Raw genomic sequence first — 24,781 nt, 5'->3', positions numbered from 1 at the left:
TGACAAATGTATCAACAGTGTAGTGTGTTCAACAATGTATTGTGAACACTCAAAGTGAATGCAAACCATTAATTCACTTGACACTGGCAAAACGCACTGAAAGAGCAGTCTGTTCTGTGGTATGAGGTTGAATGGGGCACTCAAATTCATGCTCTGCTTTACCTGAATGCAAATCTTACTCAAAGTAGGGGACCAGTGTTGGACCACACTGTCAGACAAAGTGAGGGAGTCATGTCTCTTTTACTATATACATCCACGATGCAGTAGAAGCCATAGACTTGTCATATCTTTTAGATGGCATTCACTTCAGTTATACATTGTGTGAATCATTCAGTGCTTAATGAAAATTGAGAAAATGGAGCCTATTTACTGAGTGGTTGCAAACAGCATTTAGGCATGTTGGACGACAGTTTGAGACAAAAAATGAAGCAAGAACTATAAATATTTTATTGGCAAGTCATACCTGTAACAAAAGGGGCACATGAACAGTAGGCATTACAAGACTGACCATTTTTGAAATGTTAATAGAAAAACATTGAAATAGGTGGGTCCTTGGGACCTACTCATACCTGAAACCTAACATTAATATTGAAAAGCTTCTCAGGTACAGTACTACATAGGCTAAAGCTTATGGCTTCTCTTTGCTAAGGGTTGCATCCTATACCTTAAAACCTGAACACCTAACTCAAATTTCCACAGAAATCTCCCATTGACATTGAGGCATGATTTAATGCGGCAATCAGCAGTTGAAACAATGCATTTTCCCGCCCCGGTTTCGGTAAAAAACACACGGGGCTGGGGAAATGTAACCACTCAAATGAATAGACAAAGCTATGGATGCAAAGACTGACCACCAATGATGTCATAGTTTTAACCATGTTTTTAGGCTATATAGTGTTTGTTTACATTAACTTTGTTTTCAAATATTGGAGTAAAACAAGCTTATATTTTGGGTTCTGGTGGGGTACAACAGTTGAACTAAGCTCATGAAACACTTATAAAGTTATGTACCCATTGATTCTTGAAAAATATAATTAATTCAGTCCAAAATGAATGTAGCAACTGCAGATTGCCCCTAAAAGCAGAATTCTGCGTTATTAAGCGCGTGAGTTTCAAGTTAGGATTCAGCCCAAACTAGCTACAGTTGCTGAAATGTCTTGATTACTCTGGCATGCTATCAGACACAAAATAATGGGTTTTGTCCTGAGTAGAAAGAGAAGGAAGATACTGCTATTGCACAATTAAGAAATGGTCTCTTTTCCAAAGTGGCAGTCTGTTATTTGGTAACAGATTGCCGATCAGATCTGCAGTGTTTTCACCAGCGTTTTATGAAGGCGCCACTTCCGTCCAGCGAGGCGACCAACGGGTCCTTAAGTCAGGTCTCTTCAAGTAGCTTACGGAGATTTCTCTGAATCTGGTTTGGTAGGATTATTGACAGGTTAAAACATGCACTGAATTAATAAAAACACACCTCAAAACAATAGCATGCATGAGAGGCTGATGAGCAGAGAACACTCCCACATTGGCCTCTTCAGTCCCCAACAAGCTCACTTTATGTAACCGAGTGGGGAATGGTTCATACAAAATATGTTATTGGGAAAGCAGAGCTATTGTCCCACTTAATGAGTAGTTGTTAGCTCAGTGACAGAGCTGACTGCATGGCATGTTTGAGCAGTTCCATGGAGCTGACTTGCGTGGCATGTTTGAGCAGTTCCATGGAGTGGCGAGGTGACAATGAAAGAGTATCACACACACACTCGAGCATGACACAGGAGCTGGGCAAACTCAGACAAGCTAGACTAGTAACTATAAGCTACTCCCAAAAAGTGAACTTTAATGAAGCGGATTAAACAACTTTTGGGAGTAGCAAACAGTGAGCAGATATTGACACTGTCTTCGTTGGCAAGGAAACAAACCTTTTCTAGCTTGAACAGGTTTGTAGACAGCTCCCCATAAATTTCGGCATTGAAGTCGACCTGCGATCTATGATGCACAACGTTTCTGAAACAAAATATGCTCTGAATTAGCCGTCATATGAATTCAGGTGAATTCAGTTTCAGCTCATTCCTATAGCAAGACGCAAATGAAAGACCACAAATGCAAAAGGTCAATTTTACTGTATCCCGTCATTAGAATACATGTACGTATTGTAAAATAGCCTTTAAATTAAACACCTAAAGAAATTAACATTTAGATTGTATGGATTTTTAACACAAGTGAGTTTACAATTTTCTATGGAAAAGTCAGGAAATGTTTGGAAAAATTACATCAAAACATGCATATTACATATATTTATAACATGATAAAGAATTACAGTTTCTTGACTGACAGTCATTCTTCGGGTTTTCCAACAGTTTGTGATGTCAAATTCCAGGTTTATCATGCACTATAACACTATCTACTGTATACCACGGATACTAGGACTGGATTCGCATTGCAATTGTTCATCTGTTAACAAATTCCCATTGATGCTCTGTTATCTCAGACAAAGCTGTTGTGAGTGTTTAATGGCAGCTCTTACTCGTTGTGTGCATACTCCCCCACGGAACTCAACGAGTTCAGCCGCTTCTCAAGAGCCACAATCTTGAAGGCCATGTAACACGAAGACAAGACAAGGACACTAACTCTGCAAAGACAACAAAACACGTCACGCACCCCGATGAGGGCTGGAATCTACAGGAACCCATTGGCGTTCAATAAGAAACAAGTATTTCCAATTCAACTCCCATTGTTGAATCATCTCCTACAAGACAAACAGTCACAATTCCACAACCAAGTTAACACCCAAGGCAGGACAAAACACCCAGTTCACTTAACTTGTTTTGACATGCCTGGCGACAAGTGAAATTATTAGATTAGCTACAAAACTTGTCAGATGGCCTCGACACCCCCTTATGACTCATAATGAGAGGATACTCACAGGAACAAATAGACGAGTAGAAGGGTGTTCAATGACACTGGCTGTAGCGATTTCACTTTGTGTACAACACCCTGGGCAGGCTTGGTCGGCCCTACAGATAAGACAGGATTAGTGCACAGGTCAGCAACACAGAGGGCCGGACTTAAATCCAAAAAGACGAAGCTAAACAAATTAATTAACACTTGCAGAACTACATCTTTAAGACCTTATCCTTCTATTAATGTTTATATTACAATCTGTTCTACTTTTCAGATTCCATTCCCTCTGGAAAATGATAGAAGCCAAAGGATACCAGGGAGAGAGAATGCAGAAGTATTTAACAGAGTCTAGCCATTTCCATTGCACCACGCTCATGCATAAGGGGGCCTCACCGTTCTGGTGAGCGGCTCCATGTTTTTGGTTGGGGGTCTGGAGGTGGATGTCTGCGTGCACCGCCACCTCTCCATTCTTCACTGCGCTCAGGAACGTGTCTGGGATGCTGGGGAACTCTGCAGAAACAAACACAGATTGCTCTCTGAACACCACAAGTCGTTAAATATTTGAACTCATTTCCTTTCAATTCAACATGCCTAACTACCAACATTATCAGATGTGGTCTTGTTAATTGGTATCAAGGCCAGGTCACCTGTGCACAAACTAAACCATGTTAGCCCACTGAGCTAAAGCCAAGGCATTCGCTCGGGGAGCTAAGATGAGTCTTCAGGTCTCAGGCAAGATTACTCTTCATGTGCGCGTGGCTCAACGAACCATCTGTGTTACACTCAGCCTTCCAATAAGCATATGCAGTGAACAGGTGAAAGGATATACAGTACATACATCAATGAGAGAGCTAAGACTGATTTGTCTATAGCCAATTAATCCCAATTACTTTGTTAAATATACGTTATTGATTTTCTTAAACAAACCATAAAATCATGACTGTATCAACATGTAAAAAGTAAATCGTGTCTGTTCAAATACAGCTGAACTCAAGCCTACAGACTACAAGAAAACGTGAGCCTGTACAGTACAAGTTTGACGACTGCTGTGTCTGGGCAGAGAAGCTGAACTAACTGAAAGCCTCTGATTGCACCTCCCAGTCCAACTCATGACTCAGTAATAACTAATCTATTAGGTTATTAGAAGCTGTGAGAGTACTGCTCTTTTCTAAGCTGTATAGATAAGACTACATACTCAGGGGCAATTCCTTTCTCTTTCTAATCACCATCTCGCAAGGTTTATTTCTGTCTCTATGATGTTGCATCTGTCTGTCTATTGTGTATGATGATTGTCTTGTTTTTCACAAGGTGGAGGGTTGGACTTCCCTGCCATCATAAAAGGAGAACCCACCCGTCATTTTCTCATAGTCTGGGGTCTGGGAGCCTGAGCTGCTGGTCTCCAGCATGTCTTGCCTCCTCTGGCACACAACCCCATCCAGGTCTGAGAAGTCTCCAGAGAAATCCTACACACAGAATATTTACATTCATTTTGTCCATACAGTTGATCCCATTGAAATAAAAACATTATTGAATATAAATGAAACTTTGTCCAGACACAGAGGGTAGAGTAGAACCATTACATTACACACACACACCCTATGCTGTATGGTCATAAAAGAAGAAGATTTGGGAGAAAGGCAACTGTCTTAGTACTGACCAGAGGAAGTGAGGAGGGACAATCGGCTATGAAGCTGTTCTCAGCAGAGGAAGTAATGAGGCTGCTCCCTGTATTGTCCCCCTACAATGGTGTTCAATGAGTTAGACTTGAAAAGTAAGGCCGGGACGATACCAGTATCGCAATACTCATTAGTACCGTGGCAAGGAAACAAAAAGCGTATTCAATTTCTTTAGGAAAACAGCCCTAATGTTGTAAACAAACATCATCCAGTCACATGTATTTATTTCCCAAGCTATAGCACACAATATTTTACATAGAGGAAGTTTTTAAAGGACCAAAGAGTTGCTCTACTTCGTGTTTATTTTTTTCCATGGCAAAAATGTACTTTGATACTGGTATCGTCACAGCCCTATGGAAAAGTCCCTGTTGCAGTCTAATACAGTATTATGACAACAGAAAGAACATGTTTAACCTCAGTGCTAATGTTATCTGTAAAACAACACAGAATAAGACTATTTAAAATGTCACAACAATGCATTAAAGAAAAGAGGACAAGGAGGAAGAACTTACATCCAGATGAACGCAGACGGATTTCAGAAGTTTATAGGTTGTATCTCGGGATAGGAATGATGCAAATACGTGCTGGAAAACAGATTTTAAATAATGAATTATAATGACAATAATGAAAAATAAGTGTTATTAATTAAGACCAAACTTGACAATTGAATATCTACAAATAAAACTGGTCATACCCGCTTGTTTGTGGATGTGATAACGAGTGCATTTGGAACCAAAATGGCAGTTTTTGTCTTCTTGATAAGAGTCACAGAGAGTACAGGAATAGCAATCTGGGAAAGGGAAAGCAAACATTATTTCACTTCAACTATATTTCAGTGAATGTCTTGTTTGAACCTCTTTTCCTAGAGAGACCAGCAAGGAGAAACAGTCAATAAAAAGTATTATTAAAAACATTTATAGCAAATCTGTTGACATTGAGTCAGTGAAACACACCTCCTGGTCTACAACCTTCAGTTCATTAGTAGGAAAGTCAACTCCTGATAAATGTAACGACTCAGAATTGTAATGATAGTGTGCACTAAACTGGGGCTTGCAGTTATCAGGAACAACAATGTAATTAAATCTAGACTGGAGGAGTAATGACTATAGTATTCCATTGTTATACTGTACCTTAGTATCTCTGCCGAAGACTTTGGAGTGGAAACATATCCAGTTATCAGACACAAACATTTTGCCCTGATACAGCATGTCTTTCTGCAGTGCACAGGTGTAACCTGAGAAGAGGCATAGCAGAGGATGTCAGGCAAAATCTATTCTGCACAAATGACAAGACTGTGTGGCTTATTTTCAAGTGAAAGAAGAATGCAAATCTTATGTATTTTTATAAACGAGAGGAAACTGGAGAAAGTCACCCTATGGCTTTTTAACTTTCATTTAAATTGAAGACTACGCCACTTACTTTGTTTCAGTAACTCATCCTTGCTGATTTCTTTGAATATTTTATGGTACTGGGCATTTGTCTTGGATATCTGCAAGAGAAAACAATACATCCAAATGTTGATAAATGTGACCTTTTGAAATGTATTACTTTCTTTACCTCCCTTTCCAAATGAACAAACGTATTGATATTGAGGTGCATGTGCAACTTGGTAATGTCAAATACGAGCATCAATATAAAGATCATTAGGGTTGTGTAGACTTAAAGCTACAATCTAACTTTTTGGGCACCTCGACCAAATTCACATAGAAATTTAAGTTAGAGATCTGTCATTCTTATTGAAAGCAAGGCTAAGAAGTGTTCTATGTGCACTATTTCTATGCTTCCCATTTTTTAAGTTTCGTTTTTTGGATCTTTTACTTTCAGTTTCACAGCTGAAAATACAATATTTTTGGTGATGGAAAACATATTTCACAGCGGTTTAGATGGTACAATGATTCTCTACACAATGACTGCTTGTTTTGTCAAACAGAAATTAGGCGCACTATTAGAATGTTTTCAACCAGGAAATGGCAGAGTGAGTTCTGCATATTGCACCTTTAACTTGGTCAAGATACTTTACTCACAAAACTCTAGTTTTGCAAGTCAGCTGTTCAGCCATTATGCTAATTCCAAACAAACATACACACATTGTGGAGATGGCCTCCCGGGTGGCGCAGTGGTCTAGGGCACTGCATCGCAGTGCTAGCTGCGCCACCAGAGTCTCTGGGTTCGCGCCCAGGCTCTGTCGCAGCCGGCCGCAACCGGGAGGTCCGTGGGGCGACACACAATTGGCATAGCGTCGTCCGGGTTAGGGAGGGTTTGGCCGGTAGGGATATCCTTGTCTCAGTATGTAAAATGTAATAAAAAATGTATGCACTCTACTGTAAGTCGCTCTGGATAAGAGCGTCTGCTAAATGACTAAAATGTTTAAAAAAAATGTAAATGTAAAATGTGGAGACCAATGGAAAATGTGATTGTGTGGGTGGCCCGATATACAGTATAAACACACCTGGCTGGACTGGGATTTCTTTCTTCCTTCAAACTTAGTTTCACCGTCACTTGGAGTTTGCATTGGGGAAGGCAGCTCCACAGCCTTAAATCTGAAAAAGGGGACAAGATTAACACACAAGCACAGTAGCAACCCATACTGCAAGTGATTGGTACAAAAACAATAAATGTAGACAGACAACTTCAATAGAATAGTCCAAAACAAGTTGACTTGGCTAAGTTCTTACTGTCAATGACACATCCACTTTGACTCCCATTGAAATGAAATATTGTTTCCCCTAGATCTACAGCAGTGAAAAAGACGAGCAACTCCCATGAGGACAGCCAGCCACATCCCTTGCAGCATGGTTATGTAAAGTGTGTTGTTTATACAGCAACGTCAAGGTTCGTCAACACAATACTCGGCCAAGCTTCGTAGGTCACAAAACAGGCCAAAATGTTTTGAAATGGAAAACAAATTGGCTTTTCTTATTAGTCAAGCAAAAGAAGAACCTCCTGTTTCAAAACAGTTTCTCCTGATTTGCAGCTAATGAACTCGATCCAGGTGTGGATCACATAACAGCCCCAGACAGTGCAGTCTGATGTATTAATCAATAACATAAAACTGTGTTCTAGCGCCATCGAATGTGGTCAAGGATTAGAGAGTTGGTAATCTACACTACCGTTCAAAAGTTTGGGGTCACCTAGAAATGTCCTTGTTTTTGAAAGAAAAGCACATTTGTCAATTAAAATAACATCAAATTGATCAGAAATACAGCATAGACATTGTTAATGTTGTAAATTACTATTGTAGCTGGAAACGGCTGATTTTTAATGGAATATCTACATAGGTGTACAGAGGCCCATTGTCTAATGATCTATTAGCCTATTAAAATGATAAGCTTGGATTAGCTAACACAACGTGCCATTGGAACACAGGAGTGATGGTTGCTGATAATGGGCCTCTGTACGCCTACGTAGATTTCCCATTTAAAATCTGCCGTTTCCAGCAACAATAGTCAGTTATAACATTAACAATGTCTACATTTCTGATCAATTTGATGTTATTTTAATGGACAAAAAAATGGCTTTTCTTTCAAAAACAAATTTCTAAGTGACTTTTAAACAGAAGTGTATATATCCAAGTTCCAAAACCTCACATGTATGGTATCACAACAAATGTGTATGACAACAATGGCTAAAGCATTGTTTCTCCATCCCTAGGGGATCCACAGGTGGTGCACATTTTGTTCTAGACCAGCACAAACTAACTTGATCTACGGACACTAAACTAAGAAGGGGCTTGGAGATTAGTTTAATCAAATATGTCAGTGCTGGGCTAAAACAAAACATGTGCACCCTATGTGCTAGAACAGACAGTTGACCATTTTACCACATATTCACATCATTACACATAATATATGATTTATGGTATCTGTAAGTCTCACTTCATGAGGGGCGGTTTCTTCCTGCTCTCCGAGAGGTCTGACTCAGTGTCCATTGACACCTGAGTGTCCCCAGCAGACCTCCCACTGGCACTCCTCCTGGGCCTGTCCTCTCCTCCATTCGCTGCCTCCGACCTGGACACAGTAGTGTGACAGTCAAACATGATATGTTGTAGCTAGCTAAACTTGTGTCGTTTCTCCATTCAGACCTGTAGAGATATATTATTAAAACGTTTAGCCTCAAGTGATGGGAAGGAAAACAGCAGGGCAGAAGTAATACAAAGATCTGGCACCTTTTGATGTGGGACAACAGTCCGTAGAAGAGGGTTTCCTTCTTTATGAACATGGACATTGATTCAACTAGCTACCTATCATTGGGAAATCATTTAACAAAATCCCCATAAACTCTTTCAAAAAGAGGATCAAATCTGTCTGAGCATTGATATTGCACATTTACCAATGTAGCCTGTAGTTTTTGGAAATCGCAGTCAACTTTAGTTACTGAAGTCATACAATCTTTATTAACCTTTGAAAACCATACATTAAAATGCAATCAACAATTATCACTGCTGTCAACCTTAGCTAGCAAGCAACACTGAACAAAAATATAAAATGCAACATGCAAAATTACAAAGACTGTACTGATTTACAGTTTATTGAGTTGATCAGGCTGTTGATTGTGAACTGTAGCCCCACTCCTCTTCAATGGCTGTGCGAAGTTGCTGGATATTGGTGGGAACTGGGATCCAGAGCATCCCAAACGTGCTCAATGGGTGACATGTCTGATGAGTATACAGGCTATTGAAAAACTGGGACATTTTCAGCTTCCAGGAATTGTGTACAGATCCTTGCGACATGGGGCCGTGCATTATCATGCTGAAACAGCGGATTAATGGCGTGACAATGGGCCTCATTCAAATTGCCATCGATAAAATGCAATTGTTGTCCGTAGCTTATGCCTGCCCATACCATAACCACACCACCACAGGGCACTCTGTTCACAACGTTGACATTAGCAAACCGCTCGCATCTTGTGTAACAGTATAACTTTAGACCGTCCCCTCGCCCCGACACGGGCGCGAACCAGGGACCTTCTGCACACATCAACAACAGTCACCCTCGAAGCATCGTTACCATCGCTCCACAAAGGCCGCGGCCCTTGCAGAGCAAGGGGAACCACTACTTCTAGGTTTCAGAGCAAGTGACGTAACCGACTGAAAGGCTGCTAGCGCGCACCACCGCTAACTAGCTAGCCATTTCACATCCGTTACACTTGCAATGGAAACATTTACTTTTCAAGAATCAAATGAAAGCAAACAGGGGTGTAATCATTATGCTGATTCTGTTGCAAATACGTTTTGCAACATAAACCGTTTATTCCAAATGGAAAACACAAACAATCGTTTCTGTTGGACAAATTCAGGTAGGTCCCTCGCCGTTTCGTTTGCGCAGTTCGCTTCGGTTTAGTTCTTAACGGTTATGAATACACCCCAAAGAAAACAGTACAAAACAACGAGGGAACTACCTGAATTTGTCCAATAGAAACTCGTTTTCATTGCAAAACGTTTTCTATTTGGAGTAAACAATTTGTTGCAAAACGTTTTGCAACAGAATTGGCGCAGTGAACTGATTGGACATACTTAACTGGCTGATTAAGACCAAACAGTGCCACGCGTCAAATGTTAACGATATCCCCCATCAGAATGACGACAAATAACCTTGATTGTGCATTTGCGAAACTTAACTAACTAGGTAGACAAACAATGGAGGAAAATCCATTGGGACGAGGTCAACTTTAGTTATCCAATTCCATGTCTTTAAAGTTGAAAACACTGTTCGCTTGCTAACGTTAGCATTATAGAAATAACTGCATAAAAAATACACAACCTATCATAACTTCGTGTGAGGTTGCTTCCAAATTAAACGCAAAGTTTATCGACAGGGGTCGGGAAAGCAAGGACTTAACTAGCTAACGTTAGCTAGCTATGCATCAACAACAAAAGTGGTTACATGGCTAACTTGCAAGCTTACTAGGCCCCCGGCCTTGCGCTGTGCTGAACTGAAAACATACAAACTTACGTCGATTGGATCCCTCTCGGATCTTTTCTGACCGGTTTGACAGACTTTACAACTTGTTCTGGCGTAGATAACGGAGTTAGGTCTCTGTCCGGTTGTTCGGTCATAAGTACCATCTCTTGAGGGACAGCCTGGATTCGCTTTCCTTAACAGTTCCCTAACTCCGTAAAAACTTTGGCAGTGACTCCGTCCTACGCCAAGGAGGGGTTAAATTTGGGAAGATCGTTCGATACCCGGGACACTATGTGGAGGTAGGGCATGGAAGAGGGGGTGGGTTGATCTGGTGGCCCGAGTGGGGGCAACCAAACATGGCACTGCGCTGACATTAATCACTTTATTTCAGGACAATATAAATAAAGCCCTCACTTACACCCCCGCCTCGTTTAGTTTCTAATTTACTCCCCCCTTTCCTTCTTATCCCTTCCTCGCTACTTCTCTCCCCTAATTTCACAATGGCACAGGGCAGTTGCTAAATGCCGCCATCGTGTGTCGAATAGGCAGACACAAATACATTATTTTAATATTTTTTTTCCCCACCTTTATTTAACCAGGTAGGCAAGTTGAGAACAAGTTCTCATTTACAATTGCGACCTGGCCAAGATAAAGCAAAGCAGTTCGACACATACAACAACACAGAGTTACACATGGAGTAAAATAAACATAGTGTAACGACCCTGGGTTTATAAGCGCGGAAATCGACTCTGCCGTTTGAGCATGCTTTTGCGGCACAGTCGATAGCGCGCCGGACCTCGGGCTAGGAGGTCGAGGGTTCGAGACCTGCTCCCTGCCTGTTTCATTACACTGGTGTCGGAAGTGATCGGACCTCGCATCCACGACAGTGCGTGTGCTTGGCCGGTGAGCGCGTTCCTGTAAGACGTAAAGTCGCAAGCTAGCGCGAGGACGCGCTCTTTGAAAGGAGGGAGTAGTGTAACGACCCTGGGTTTATAAGCGCGGAAATCGACTCTGCCGTTTGAGCATGCTTTTGCGGCACAGTCGATAGCGCGCCGGACCTCGGGCTAGGAGGTCGAGGGTTCGAGACCTGCTCCCTGCCTGTTTCATTACAATACAGTCAATAATACAGTAGAAAAATATGTCTATATACAATGTGAGCAAATGAGGTGAGATAAGGGAGGTAAAGGCAAAAGAAGGCCACGGTGGCGAAGTAAATACAATATAGCAAGTAAAACACTGGAATGGTAGATTTGCAGTGGAAGAATGTGCAAAGTAGAAATAGAAATAATGGGGTGCAAAGGAGCAAAATAAATAAATACAGTAGGGTAAGAGGTAGTTGTTTGGGCTAAATTATAGATGGGCTATGTACAGGTGCAGTAATCTGTGAGCTGCTCTGACAGCTGGTGCTTAAAGCTAGTGAGGGAGATAAGTGTTTCCAGTTTCAGAGATTTTTGTAGTTAGTTCCAGTCATTGGCAGCAGAGAACTGGAAGGAGTGGCGGCCAAAGGAGGAATTGGTTTTGGGGGTGACCAGAGAGATATACCTGCTGGAGCGCGTGCTACAGGTGGGTGCTGCCATGGTGACCAGCGAGCTGAGATAAGGGGGGACTTTACCTAGCAGGGTCTTGTAGATGACCTGGAGCCAGTGGGTTTGGCGACGAGTATGAAGCGAGGGCCAGCCAACGAGAGCGTACATGTCGCAGTGGTGGGTAGTATATGGGGCTTTGGTGACAAAACGTACGGCACTGTGATAGACTGCATCCAATTTATTGAGTAGGGTATTGGAGGCTATTTTGTAAATGACATCGCCGAAGTCGAGGATCGGTAGGATGGTCAGTTTTACGAGGGTATGTTTGACAGCATGAGTGAAGGATGCTTTGTTGCGAAATAGGAAGCCAATTCTAGATTTAACTTTGGATTGGAGATGTTTGATGTGAGTCTGGAAGGAGATTTTACAGTCTAACCAGACACCTATGGCCCTGTACGACGACGATACCCCCGGACAGGGCCAACTAGGCAGGATATAACCCCACTCACTTTCTCAAAGCAAAGCTACCACACCAACGAAGGGATATCAACTAACCTACTACCCCAAGACAAAGTTGAGTATAGCTCAGGAAGATCTCCCACCAGTGACTAAACCCACTCAAATCGAGTAGGGAAAAAGCCTGTCAGGACAGGAAACACCACTCCTAGGGAGGGCATGGGAGAGCACTAGTAAGCCAGTGAAACCCGTAATAGGGTCAGATGCAAAGAATCTCAGTGGAGAGAGGGGAGCCAGCCAGGCAGAGACATCAAGGGCGGGTTGTCACTCCAGTGCCTTGCCTTTAACCTTCACACCCCTGGGCCAGACTACACTCAAACATAGGACCTACTGAAGAGATGAGTCTTCAGTAAAGACTTAAAGGTCGAGACCTAGTCTGCGTCTCTCACATGGATAGGCAGACCATTCCATAAAAATGTAGCTCTATAGTAGAAAGCCCTCTTGAAATTCTAGGAACAATAAGGAGGCTTGCATCTTGCAACCATAGCGTACGTGTAGGTATGTACGGCAGGACCAAATCGGAGAGATAGGTAGGAGCAAGTCCATGTGATGCTTTTTAGGTTAGCAGTAAAATCTTCAAATCAGTCCTAGCCTTAACAGGAAACCAGTGTAGAGAGGCTAACACTGGAATATGAGTAATATGATCAAAAGTTTGGGTTCTAGTCAAGATTCTAGCAGCCGTATTTAGCATTAACTGAAGTTTATTTAGTGCTTTATCCGGGTAGCCAGAGAGTAGAGCATTGCTGTAGTCTAATCTAGAAGTGGCAAATGCATGGATGAGCTTTTCTGCAGAATTTCTGGACAAAAACTTTGGGATTACGAAAATGGAAAATAGCTACCCATTAAATATTTTTCATGTGCTTGTAAAAAGAGAGATCAGGGTCCAGAGTAACACCGAGGTCCTTCACAGTTTTATTCTAGATTCATTGTCAGATCAAACAGCAGATCTTTCTTTCTTGGGACCTAGAGATAGCATCTATGTTTTGTTAGAGTTTAAAATATCAAATTTCTTGTGACAGTTGTTTTTTGTTTTTAGAGGTGAGACTGCATCTAGGTTATTACACAAGGTTAAGTTTAGATCCTTGGTTAGGTGGTTAACTGATTTTTGTACTCCAACGTCCTTGGGTAGGTGGAGGGAGTCTGGAAGGGCATCTAGGAATCTTTGGGTTGTCTGAGAATTTATAGCGCAGCTTTTGAATATCCTTGGTTGGGGTCAGAGCACATTATTTGTTGCGATCGCAAACTTAATAAGATGGTGGTCCGATAGTCCACCCAAAAAACATTTCGATCCACGATATTTATTCTACGGGACAAAATTAGATCCAGGGTATGATTGTGGCAATGCGTAGGTCCCGAGACATGTTGAACAATACCCACTGGATCGATGATGGCTCCTAAAGCCTTTTGGTGTGTGTCTGTGAACTTTTCCATTTGAATATTGAAGGCAACAAAAATTCAGAATATTTTCTGCCATGACTATGAGGTCCAATAGGAATTCAGGGGACTCAATGAGTAACGCTGTATATGGCCCAGGAGGCCTGTAAACAGTAGCTCTACAAATGTATTGAGTAGGCTGCATAGATTTCATGACTAGAAGCTCAAAAGACAATAGCGCAATAATTTTTTCCTCCATAAATTGACATTTGCTGTTGTAAAAGTTAGCAACACCCCCACTTTTGCGGGATGTGCAGGGTTATGGTCGCTAGTGTATCCAGGGGGAGCGGCCTCATTTATCACAGTAAATTCATCAGGCTTGAGCAATGTTTCAGTCAGGCCAATCATATAAAGTTTATGATCTCTGTGGAGAGACCTGTTTACAAACACTACAGGAACAAGATCATACACATGTATCGATCACATGTTTACTAATACTGTAGAACTTTGTTCTAAAGCTGTATTCGTACCCACTGGATGCAGTGATCACAATATAGTGGATATATCCAGGAAAGCCAAAGTTCCAACAGCAGGGCCTAAAATAGTGTATAAGAGATCATACAAAAGATTTTGCTGTGACTCTTATGTGGATGATGTTAAAAATATTTGTTGGTCTGATGTGATTAATGAGGAACATCCAGACGCTGCACTTGATGAATTTAGAAAATTACTTCTTCCAATTATTGATAAACATGCACCTGTTTAGAGTTAAGAAACGGTCTGTTAGAACTGTTAAAACTCCATGGATTGATGAGGAATTGAAAAACTGTATGGTTGAAAGAGACAAAAGGGGCGAAAGGAGTGGCTAATAAGTCTGGCTGCACATCTGACTGGCTTACTTACTGCAAAATTAGAAATTATGTGACTAAACTCAACAAAAATAATAAGAAAATGTATTATGAAGCCAAGATCAATGATATAAAGAATGATGGAAAAATACTTTGGAGTACTTTAAATTAAATTATGGGCAGAAAGACAAGTTCAACTCCATCTTTCATCGAATCAGATGGCTTATTCACCACAAAACCATTTGATGTTGGCAATTATTTTAATGATTATTTCATTGGCAAAGTTGGCAAACTTAGGCAGGAAATGCCAACAATGAACAGTGAGCAATTGTTTTCATTCATTAAAAAAACAAATAATGAAAGAAAAGCATTGCAAGTTTGAATTTTGCAAAGTTAATGTGGGAGAGGTGGGAAAAGTATTGTTATCAATCAATAATGACAAACATCCTGGCATTGACAACTTAGATGGAAAGCTACTGAGGATGGTAGCTGACTCTATAGCCACTCCTATCTGTCGTATTTTTAATCTGAGCCTAGAGGAAAGTCTTTGTCCTCAGGCCTGGAGGGAAGCCAAAGTAATTCCGCTACCCAAGAGTGGTAAAGCGGCCTTTACTATAAGCTTGCTGCCAGCTCTTAGCAAACTGTTGGAAAAAATTATGTTTGACCAAATACAATGCTATTTCTCTGTAAACAAATTAACAACAGACTTTCAGCATGATTATAGAGAACACTCAACATGTACTGCACTGACACAAATGACTGAAGATTGGTTGCAAGAAATTGATAATAAGAAGATTGTGGGAGCTGTACTGTTAGATTTCACTGCAGCCTTTGATATCATTGACCATAACCTGTTGTTGAAAAAATGTGTGTTATGGCTTTTCAACTTCTGCCATATTGTGGATTCAGAGCTATCTATCTAATAGAACTAAAAGGGTTTTCTTTAATGGAAGCTTCTCTAATGTCAAACATGTAAAGTGTGGTGTACCGCAGGGCAGCTCTCTAGGCCCTCTACTCTTTTCTATTTTTACCAATGACCTGCCACTGGCATTAAACACAGCACGTGTGTCCATGTATGCTGATGATTCAACCATATATGCACCAGCAACCACAGCTAATGAAGTGACTGAAACAAAGAGTTGCAGTCTGTTGTGGAATGGGTGGCCAGTAATAAACTGGTCCTGAACATCTCTAAAACTAAGAGCATTGTATTTGGTACAAATTATTCCTTAAGTTCTAGACCTCAGCCGAATCTGGTAATGAATGGTGTGGCTGTTGAACAAGTTGAGGAGACTAAATTACTTGGCATTACCTTAGATTGTAAACTGTCATGGTCAAAACATATAGATTCAAGGGTTGTAAAGATGGGGAGAGGTCTGGCCATAATAAAGAGATGCTCCGCTTTTTTGACACCACACTCCAAAAAGCAAGTTCTGTAGGCTCTAGTTTTGTCTAATCTTGATTATTGTCCAGTCGTGTGGTCCAGTGCTGCAAGGAAAGACCTAGTTAAGCTGCAGCTTGCCCAGAACAGAGCGGCACTTCTGCTCTTCATTGTAATCAGAGGGCTGATATAAATACTATGCATGCCAGTCTCTCTTGGCTAAGAGTTGAGGAGAGACTGACTGCATCACTTCATTTTATAAGAAACATTCATGTGTTGAAAATCCCAAATTGATTGCATAATCAACTTACACACAGCTCTGAGACACAAACTTATCCAACCAGACATGCCACCAGTGGTCTTTTCACTGTCCCCACAAATTCAAGAAAGCATACAGTATTATATAGAGCCCTTATTGCATGGAACTTCTGTAACGCTGTGCACTGAGAGTCGGGAGTGAGTGTTCTAATAAAATAAACAGAACATAAAACAAAACAATAAACACTAACAGCACACAGACAAGAAACAGAAACAGAAACAATGACGTCTGGGGAAGGAACCAAAGGGAGTGACATATATAGGGAAGGTAATCAGGGAAGTGATAGAGTCCAGGTGAGCATAACAATGGTGACAGGTGTGCGCCATAATGAGCAGCCTGGTGACCTAGAGGCCGGAGAGGGAGCACACGTGACAACTTCCTTCCATCTCATATTGCTCAAATAAACAGCAAACCTGGTTTCAAAAAACAGATAAAGCAACACCTCACGGCACAACGCCTCTCCCCTATTTGACCTAAATAGTTTGTGTGTATGCATTGATATGTAGGCTACGTGTGCCTTTAAAAAAAAATGTATGTATCTCTGTCCTTGAGCTGTTCTTGTCTTTTGATGTTCTGTATTATGTCATTCTGTATTATGTTTCATGTTTTGTGTGGACCCCAGGAAGAGTAGCTGCTGCTTTTGCAATAGCTAATGGGGATCCTAATAAAATACCAAAATACCAAAATAGCTGTGCAGCAACGCTCCCCATCCAACCTCACAGAGCTTGAGAGGATCTGCAGAGAAGAATGGGAGAAACTCCCCAAATGCAGGTGTGCCAAGCTTGTAGCAACATCGCTGCCAAAGGTGCTTCAACAAAGTACTGAGTAAAGGTTCTGAATACTTATGTAAATGTGATATTTAATTTTTGAATTTTTCCTAAATTTCCTAAGAATTCTCTAAATCTATTTTTGCTTAGTCATTATGGGGTATTATGTGTAGATTGATGAGGGGGGGAAACAATTTCGTCCATTTTAGAATAAGACTGTAACATAACAAAATGTAGAAAAAGTCAAGGGGTCTGAATACTTTCCGAATGCACTGTATACAAACAAGTATACAGGACTGTAATCACTTAGTTACTGCTTTGTAATAGTGAGATTTGAAAGAAATACAAGCATCAACACACACACACGCACACCTGTTAACTGAATATGATTGGAGAAACACTGCACATACAAGCACACTCATATAGGCCCGCGCACACACACACCAACAAATTACCAAGTTTTTGTTTGAGACACTGCAAATAAAGGTGGCTTAATTAATTTCAGTGAGAAACACAATTGTCACGTTGTATAATGATAGGAGACAGGCGCAGGAATACGAAATAGGGGCTTTTATTTCTCTACCCAAAATAGCGTACATCATGAACATGATCCTCACAATCAAATGTCGACCGCATTATCTACCAAGGGAATTCTCTTCGATTATAATCACAGCCGTATATATTCCCCCCCAAGCAGACACATCGATGGCCCTGAACAAACTTTATTTGACTCTATGTAAACTGGAAACCACATATCCTGAGGCTGCATTCATTGTAGCTGGGGATTTTAACAAGGCTAATCTGAAAACAAGACTCCCTAAATTCTATCAGCATATCGATTGCGCAACCAGGGCTGGTAAAACCCTGGATCATTGTTATTCTAACTTCCGCGACGCATATAAGGCCCTCCCCCGCCCTCCTTTCGGAAAAGCTGACCACGACTCCATTTTGTTGCTTCCAGCCTACAGACAGAAACTAAAACAAGAAGCTCAGGTCTGTTCAAGGCTGGTCCGACCAATCTGATTCCACGCTTCAAGACTGCTTCGATCACGTGGATTGGGATATGTTCCGCATTGCGTCCAACAACAACATTGACGAATACGCTGATTCGGTGAGCGAGTTCATTAGAAAGTGCATCGGCGATGTCGTACCAACAGCAACTATTAAAACATTCCCAAACCAGAAACCGTGGAATGATGGCAGCATTCGCGCGAAACTGAAAGCGCGAACCACTGCTTTTAACCAGGGCAAGATGACCGGAAACATGACCGAATACAAACAGTGTAGATATTCCCTCCGCAAGGCAATCAAACAAGCTAAGCGTCAGTATAGAGACAAAGTAGAGTTGCAATTCAACGGCTCAGACACAAGAGGTATGTGGCAGGGTCTACAGTCAATCACGGATTACAAAAAGAAAACCAGCCCCGTCGCGGACCAGGATGTCTTGCTCCCAGACAGACTAAATAACTTCTTTGCTCGCTTTGAGGACAATACAGTGCCACTAACACGGGTCGCTACCAAAACCTGCAGACTCTCCTTCACTGCAGCCGACGTGAGTAAAACATTTAAACGTGTTAACCCTCGCAAGGCTGCAGGTCCAGACGGCATCCCCAGCCGCGTCCTCAGAGCATGCGCAGATCAGCTGGCTGGTGTGTTTACGGACATATTCAATCAATCCTTATCCCAGTCTGCTGTTCCCACATGCTTCAAGAGGGCCACCATTGTTCCTGTTCCCAAGAAAGCTAAGGTAACTGAGCTAAACAACTACCGCCCCATAGCACTCACTTCCGTAATCATGAAGTGCTTTGAGAGACTAGTCAAGGACCATATCACCTCCACCCTACTTGACACCCTAGACCCACTCCAATTTGCTTACCGCCCCAATAGGTCCACAGACGATGCAATCGCAACCACACTGCACACTGCCCTAACCCATCTGGACAAGAGGAATACCTATGTGAGAATGCTGTTCATCGACTACAGCTCAGCATTTAACACCATAGTACCCTCCAAACTTGTCATCAAGCTCGAGACCCTGGGTCTCGACCCCGCCCTGTGCAACTGGGTACTGGACTTCCTGACGGGCCGCCAACAGGTGGTGAGGGTAGGTAAAAACATCTCCACCCCGCTGATCCTCAACACTGGGGCCCCACAAGGGTGCGTTCTGAGCCCTCCTGTACTCCCTGTTCACCCACGACTGCGTGGCCATGCACGCCTCCAACTCAATCATCAAGTTTGTGGGCGACACTACAGTGGTATGCTTGATTACCAACAACGACGAGGCGGCCTACAGGGAGGAGGTGAGGGCCCTCGGAGTGTGGTGTCAGGACAATAACCTCACACTCAACGTCAACAAAACAAAGGAGATGATTGTGGACTTCAGGAAACAGCAGAGGGAGCACCCCCCTATCCACATCGACGGGACAGTAGTGGAGAGGGTAGTAAGTTTTAAGTTCCTCGGAGTACACATCACGGACAAACTGAATTGGTCCACCCACACAGACCGCGTTGTGAAGAAGGCGCAGCAGCGCCTCTTCAACCTCAGGAGGCTGAAGAAATTCGGCTTGTCACCAAAAGCACTCACAAACTTCTACAGATGCACAATCGAGAGCATCCTGTCGGCCTGTATCACCGCCTGGTACGGCAACTGCTCCGCCCACAACCGTAAGGCTCTCCAGAGGGTAGTGAGGTCTGCACAACGCATCACTGGGGGCAAACTACTTGCCCTCCAGGACACCTACACCACCCGATGTCACAGGAAGGCCAGAAAGATCATCAAGGACAACAACCACCCGAGCCACTGCCTGTTCACCCCACTATCATCCAGAAGGCGAGGTCAGTACAGGTGCATCAAAGCAGGGACCGAGAGACTGAAAAAGAGCTTCTATCTCAAGGCTATCAGACTGTTAAACAGCCACCACTAACATTGAGTGGCTGCTGCCAACATACTGACTCAACTCCAGCTCACTTTAATAATGGAAATTGATGGAAATTGATAAAAAAATGTATCACTAGCCACTTTAAACAATGCCACTTAATATAATGTATATGTATATACTGTACTCTATATCATCTACTGCATCTTGCCATCTTTATGTAATACATGTATCACTAGCCACTTTAAACTATGCCACTTTTATGTTTACATACCCTACATTACTCATTTCATATGTATATACTGTACTCGATACCATCTACTGCATCTTGCCTATGCCGTTCTGTACCATCACTCATTCATATATCTTTATGTACATATTCTTTAGCCCTTTACACTTGTGTGTATAAGTTAGTAGTTGTGGAATTGTTAGGTTGGTTATTACTGCATTGTCGGAACTAGAAGCACAAGCATTTCGCTACACTCGCATTAACATCTGCTAACCATGTGTATATGACAAATAAAATTTGATTTGATTTGATTTGATGGGGACGAAGCCCAAAACAAACACTTAATATATATAACACAGGGCTGTAACCCAAACAAAGAGCAAGGTATAACCTCTAATAAATACACGGGACGAGATCCATAATAACAATACAAAGGACGAGACATGTAATGACAAGTGCACACTAACACAGTAACAGAGCACAGGTACTCACAAGACCAACAGACATGGAACAATAATCAACAAGGACAATGGGGAACAGAGGGCACATACAGTGCCTTGCAAAAGTATTCACCCCCCTTGGCGTTTTTCCTATTTTGTTGCATTACAACCTGGAATTTAAATGGATATTTATTTTGAATTTCATGTAATGGACATACACAAAATAGTCCAAATTGGTGAAGTGAAATGAAAAAATGTTTAAAAAATTACAAAAGGAAAAGTGGTGCCTATTCACCCCCTTTGCTATGAAGCCCCTAAATAAGATCTGGTGCAACCAATTACCTTCAGAAGTCACATAATTAGTTAAATAAAGTCCAACTGTGTGCAATCTAAGTGTCACATGATCTGTCACATGATCTCAGTATATATACACCTGTTCTGAAAGGCCGTAGAGTCTACAACACCACTAAGAAAGCGGCACCACCAAGCAAGCGGCACCATGAAGACCAAGGAGCTCTCCAAACAGGTCAGGGACAAAGTTGTGGAGAAGTACAGATCAGTGTTAGGTTTTTTTTAAATATCCGAAACTTTGAACATCCCATGGAGCACCATTAAATCCATTATTAAAAAATGGAAAGAATATGGCACCACAACAAACCTGCCAAGAGAGGGACGCTGTCACGAGAATTTTCAATCCCAATGATGATAACAATCACTATAGCTTTGACCAATTCCCCCTAGTTTGTAAAGCTATGGTTAATAAGAATTAGGAAAAGACTCAGATTCTGCAAAAGGTTCGTTGTAGTTTATTCATGAGAGCTCTAAAAATCATATAATGCGCATAGCCTTTTCTATAACTCCTACAAGCGCCTACAAGTCTACAAGCGCATCTGGGTACAAGTCTACAAGCGCATCTGGGTACAAGTCTACAAGCGCATCTGGGTGGAGGAACTTCATCTCCTGTCCTTGGTCTCACAGTACCAAAACATGTCTGTTGTCAGTTCCTCTTTATCACACACAAACACAATGTTCTCACTGTCTCACAATATTCTAGTATTATGTCTAAACACATTGTCTAAGCTTCTGTAACTATTAGGGTGAAATACTTTAGTCATTACTCGTAATGTCATTCAGATTCTCTTATTATTACTTTAAACATGTAACTCACGGAACTCCGGACCAGGCAAGGAGGGCATTAATCAGAGAGGCAACAAAGAGACCAAAGATAACCCTGAAGGAGATGCAAAGCTCCACAGCGGAGATTGGAGTATCTGTCCATAGGATCGCTTTAAGCCGTACACTCCACAGAGCTGGACTGTACAGAAGAATGGTCAGAAAAAAAACATTTCATAAAGAAAAAAATAAGCAAACACGTTTGATGTTCGCCAAAAGGCATGTGGGAGACTCCCCAAACATATGGAAGAAGGTACTCTGGTCAGATGAGACTAAAATTGATCTTTATGGCCATCAAGTAAAATAACAAAGTCTGGCGCAAACCCAACACCTCTCATCACCCCGAGAACACCATCATCATCATGCTGTGGGGATGTTTTTCATCGGCAGGGACTGGGAAACTGGTCAGAATTGAAGGAATGATGGATGGCGCTAAATACAGGGAAATTCTTGAGGGAAACCGGTTTCAGTCTTCCAGAGATTTGAGACTGGGACGGAGGTTCACCTTCCAGCAGAACAATGACCCTAAGCATACTGCTAAAGCAACACTCGAGTGATTTAAGGGGAAATATTTAAATGTCTTGGAATGGCCTAGTCAAAGCCCAGACCTCAATCCATTTGAGAATCTGTGGTATGACTTAAAGACTGCTGTACACCAGCGGAACCCATCCAACTTGAAGGAGCTGGAGCCATTTTGCCTTGAAGAATGGGCAAAAATCCCAGTGGCTAGATGTGCCAAGCTTATAGAGACATACCCCAAGAGACTTGCAGCTGTAATTTCTGCAAAAGGTGGCTCTAGAAAGTATTGACTTTGGGGGGGTGAATAGTTATGCATGCTCAAGTTTTCTGTCTTTTTGTCTAATTTCTTGTTTGTTTCACAATAAAAATATATTTTGCATCTTCAAAGTGGTAGGCATGTTGTGTAAATCAAATGATACAAATCCCCCCAAAATTGAATTTAATTCCAGGTTGTAAGGCAACAAAATAGGAAAAATGCCAAGGGGGGTGAATACTTTCGCAAGCCACTGTATATACACATACTAATCAGGGGGAATGGGAACCAGGTGCGCGTAATAAGACAAGACAGTCCGGGGTTGGTGGTAATGATCCAGTTCAGTGACGCCTAAAAGGCCGTGACAGTACGCCCCCACCCCAACACGCTGCATTTTCACCGGCCTTGGGGACGACCACAGGGACACGGTGCGGGTTGGTCAGGGCGCCGACGGTGAAAATCCCTGGTCAGCGAAGCGTCCAGGATGTCCACCGCAGGAACCCAGCACCGCACTTCTGGGCTGTACCCCTCCCAGTCGATGAGGTACTGGAGACGCCCTGCCCGACGCCTCGAATCTAGGAATTCACGGACCGAGTACGCCGGACCTCCCTCGATATCCAGAGGAGGAGGCGGGGCATCACTGGGTCCAGCCTCTGCGAGGGGACCAGGCACCACTGGCCTAAGGAGAGACACATGAAAAGTCAGGATAATGCGGTAATCAGCAGGGAGTTGCAAACGGTATGTTACCTCATTAACTCTCCTCAGGACTTTAAACGGCCCCACAAACCGCGGGCTCAGCTTCCGTCAGGGAAGGCGGAGGGGCAGGTTCCAGGTGGAGAGCCAGACCCAGTTGCCTGGAGAGAACCTGCGGTGGTGGTCGGCTTGTTACTTGTGCCAACGCACGGCCCGCTGGAGACGAGTGTGCGCAGCGTTCCAGATCTCCTCAGCACGCCGAAACCACTCGCCCACCAGGGCCGGCTGATACCCCAACACGCACTGGAAAGGAGTGAGGTAAGTGGAGGAGTGGCGAAGGGTATTCTGCGCGTACTCAGCCCAAGGTAGAAAATCCGCACACTCCCCCGGCCGGTCCTGACAGTAACATCTCAGGAACCTGCCCAGTTCCTGATGGACCCTCTCCATCTGCCCATTTGCTTGAGGACAGTACCCAGAGGTGAGACTGACAGTGACCACCAGTCGTTCCATGAACGCCTTCCATACTGAGGGGGAACTGAGGGCCACAGTCTGACACAATGTTCTCCGGGATCCCGTAGTGCCGGAAGACGTGCGTAAAAAGAGCCTCCACAGTTTGCATGGCCGACAGGAGCCCAGGCAGAGATTGGAGGCGACAAGCTTTGAAAAACCGGTCCACAATGTGCTGGAGACTGGAGGGACTGCACATTCCCCTCCAAACGCAGGATGGTTGCCAGTAAGCTGTCCGTGGCGCGGCCGAGTCTGGAGAGACAGTCCTCTTGATGCTGGACTGTCCCTGCGATGGTCGCCAGCTCGGTCTTTCCTGCTGTCTCCATTAGATGAGTTGATTACTCTGTCACGTTGTATAATGATAGGAGACAGGCGCAGGAATACGAAATAGGGGCTTTTATTTCTCTACACAAAATAGCGTACGTCATGAACATGACGGGGACGAAGCCCAAACAAACACGTAATATATATAACACAGGGCTGTAACCCAAACAAAGAGCGAGGTGTAACCTCTAATAAATACACAGGACGAGACCCATAATAACAATACATGGGACGAGACCCGTAATAACAAGAGCACACTAAAACGCTAGCCGATTCAACAGAGCACAGGTACTCACAAGACCAACGGACGTGGAACACTCGGTTACCGAGATATAATATATATCTTTTTTTTTTTTTTTTCTGCTGTACCGGAAAATTACACCAGATGATGACTGACTGTATATGGCAAATGGACATTTCATAACCAAATGGACATGGCCATTTCTCGTAAATGGAACACACTTCAAAGACGAAACTCTGTGAGCACAGGGATGGCCAAATGTACTTTTAGCCCAGAAACAAGATAGCGTCGAGGCCACAACGCTCTTTGAATTCATGCACA

At 42.7% G+C, this 24,781-nt stretch overlaps 1 protein-coding gene across 1 annotated transcript; it reads right to left on the bottom strand.

Moving 5' to 3' along the window:
- Positions 1-931: 931 nt before the first annotated feature.
- On the bottom strand, positions 932-10,753 carry LOC120025897 (GRAM domain-containing protein 2B). Its single transcript, XM_038970611.1, has 14 exons — positions 10,526-10,753; positions 8,450-8,581; positions 7,024-7,114; positions 5,994-6,063; positions 5,705-5,808; positions 5,269-5,364; positions 5,087-5,158; positions 4,556-4,636; positions 4,250-4,361; positions 3,292-3,408; positions 2,921-3,011; positions 2,522-2,626; positions 1,917-2,001; positions 932-1,414 (listed from the first exon to the last, which is right to left on the bottom strand). The coding sequence occupies exons 1-14, from the start codon at positions 10,636-10,638 to the stop codon at positions 1,376-1,378; spliced, it is 1,308 nt and encodes a 435-aa protein (XP_038826539.1). The 5' UTR covers positions 10,639-10,753; the 3' UTR covers positions 932-1,375.
- Positions 10,754-24,781: the final 14,028 nt, after the last annotated feature.

The sequence above is a fragment of the Salvelinus namaycush genome, chromosome 31 (genome assembly GCF_016432855.1).
Source record: "Salvelinus namaycush isolate Seneca chromosome 31, SaNama_1.0, whole genome shotgun sequence".
Lineage (NCBI taxonomy): Eukaryota > Metazoa > Chordata > Actinopteri > Salmoniformes > Salmonidae > Salvelinus > Salvelinus namaycush.
Note: the sequence above shows the minus strand (reverse complement) of the source record. Positions and strands in the feature narration are given on the sequence as shown.

Bases quoted from the DNA above. Each gene is read 5' to 3' on its own strand.
- LOC120025897 (XM_038970611.1), bottom strand. From the start codon at position 10,638: ATGGTACTTATGACCGAACAACCGGACAGAGACCTAACTCCGTTATCT. The intron at 5,365-5,704 runs GTACAGTATAAC...TCCCTTTCCCAG, and splicing joins TCTTCGGCAGAGATACTAAG to ATTGCTATTCCTGTACTCTC. The intron at 1,415-1,916 runs GTTTGTTTCCTT...CTACCAAACCAG, and splicing joins ACCTGTTCAAGCTAGAAAAG to ATTCAGAGAAATCTCCGTAA.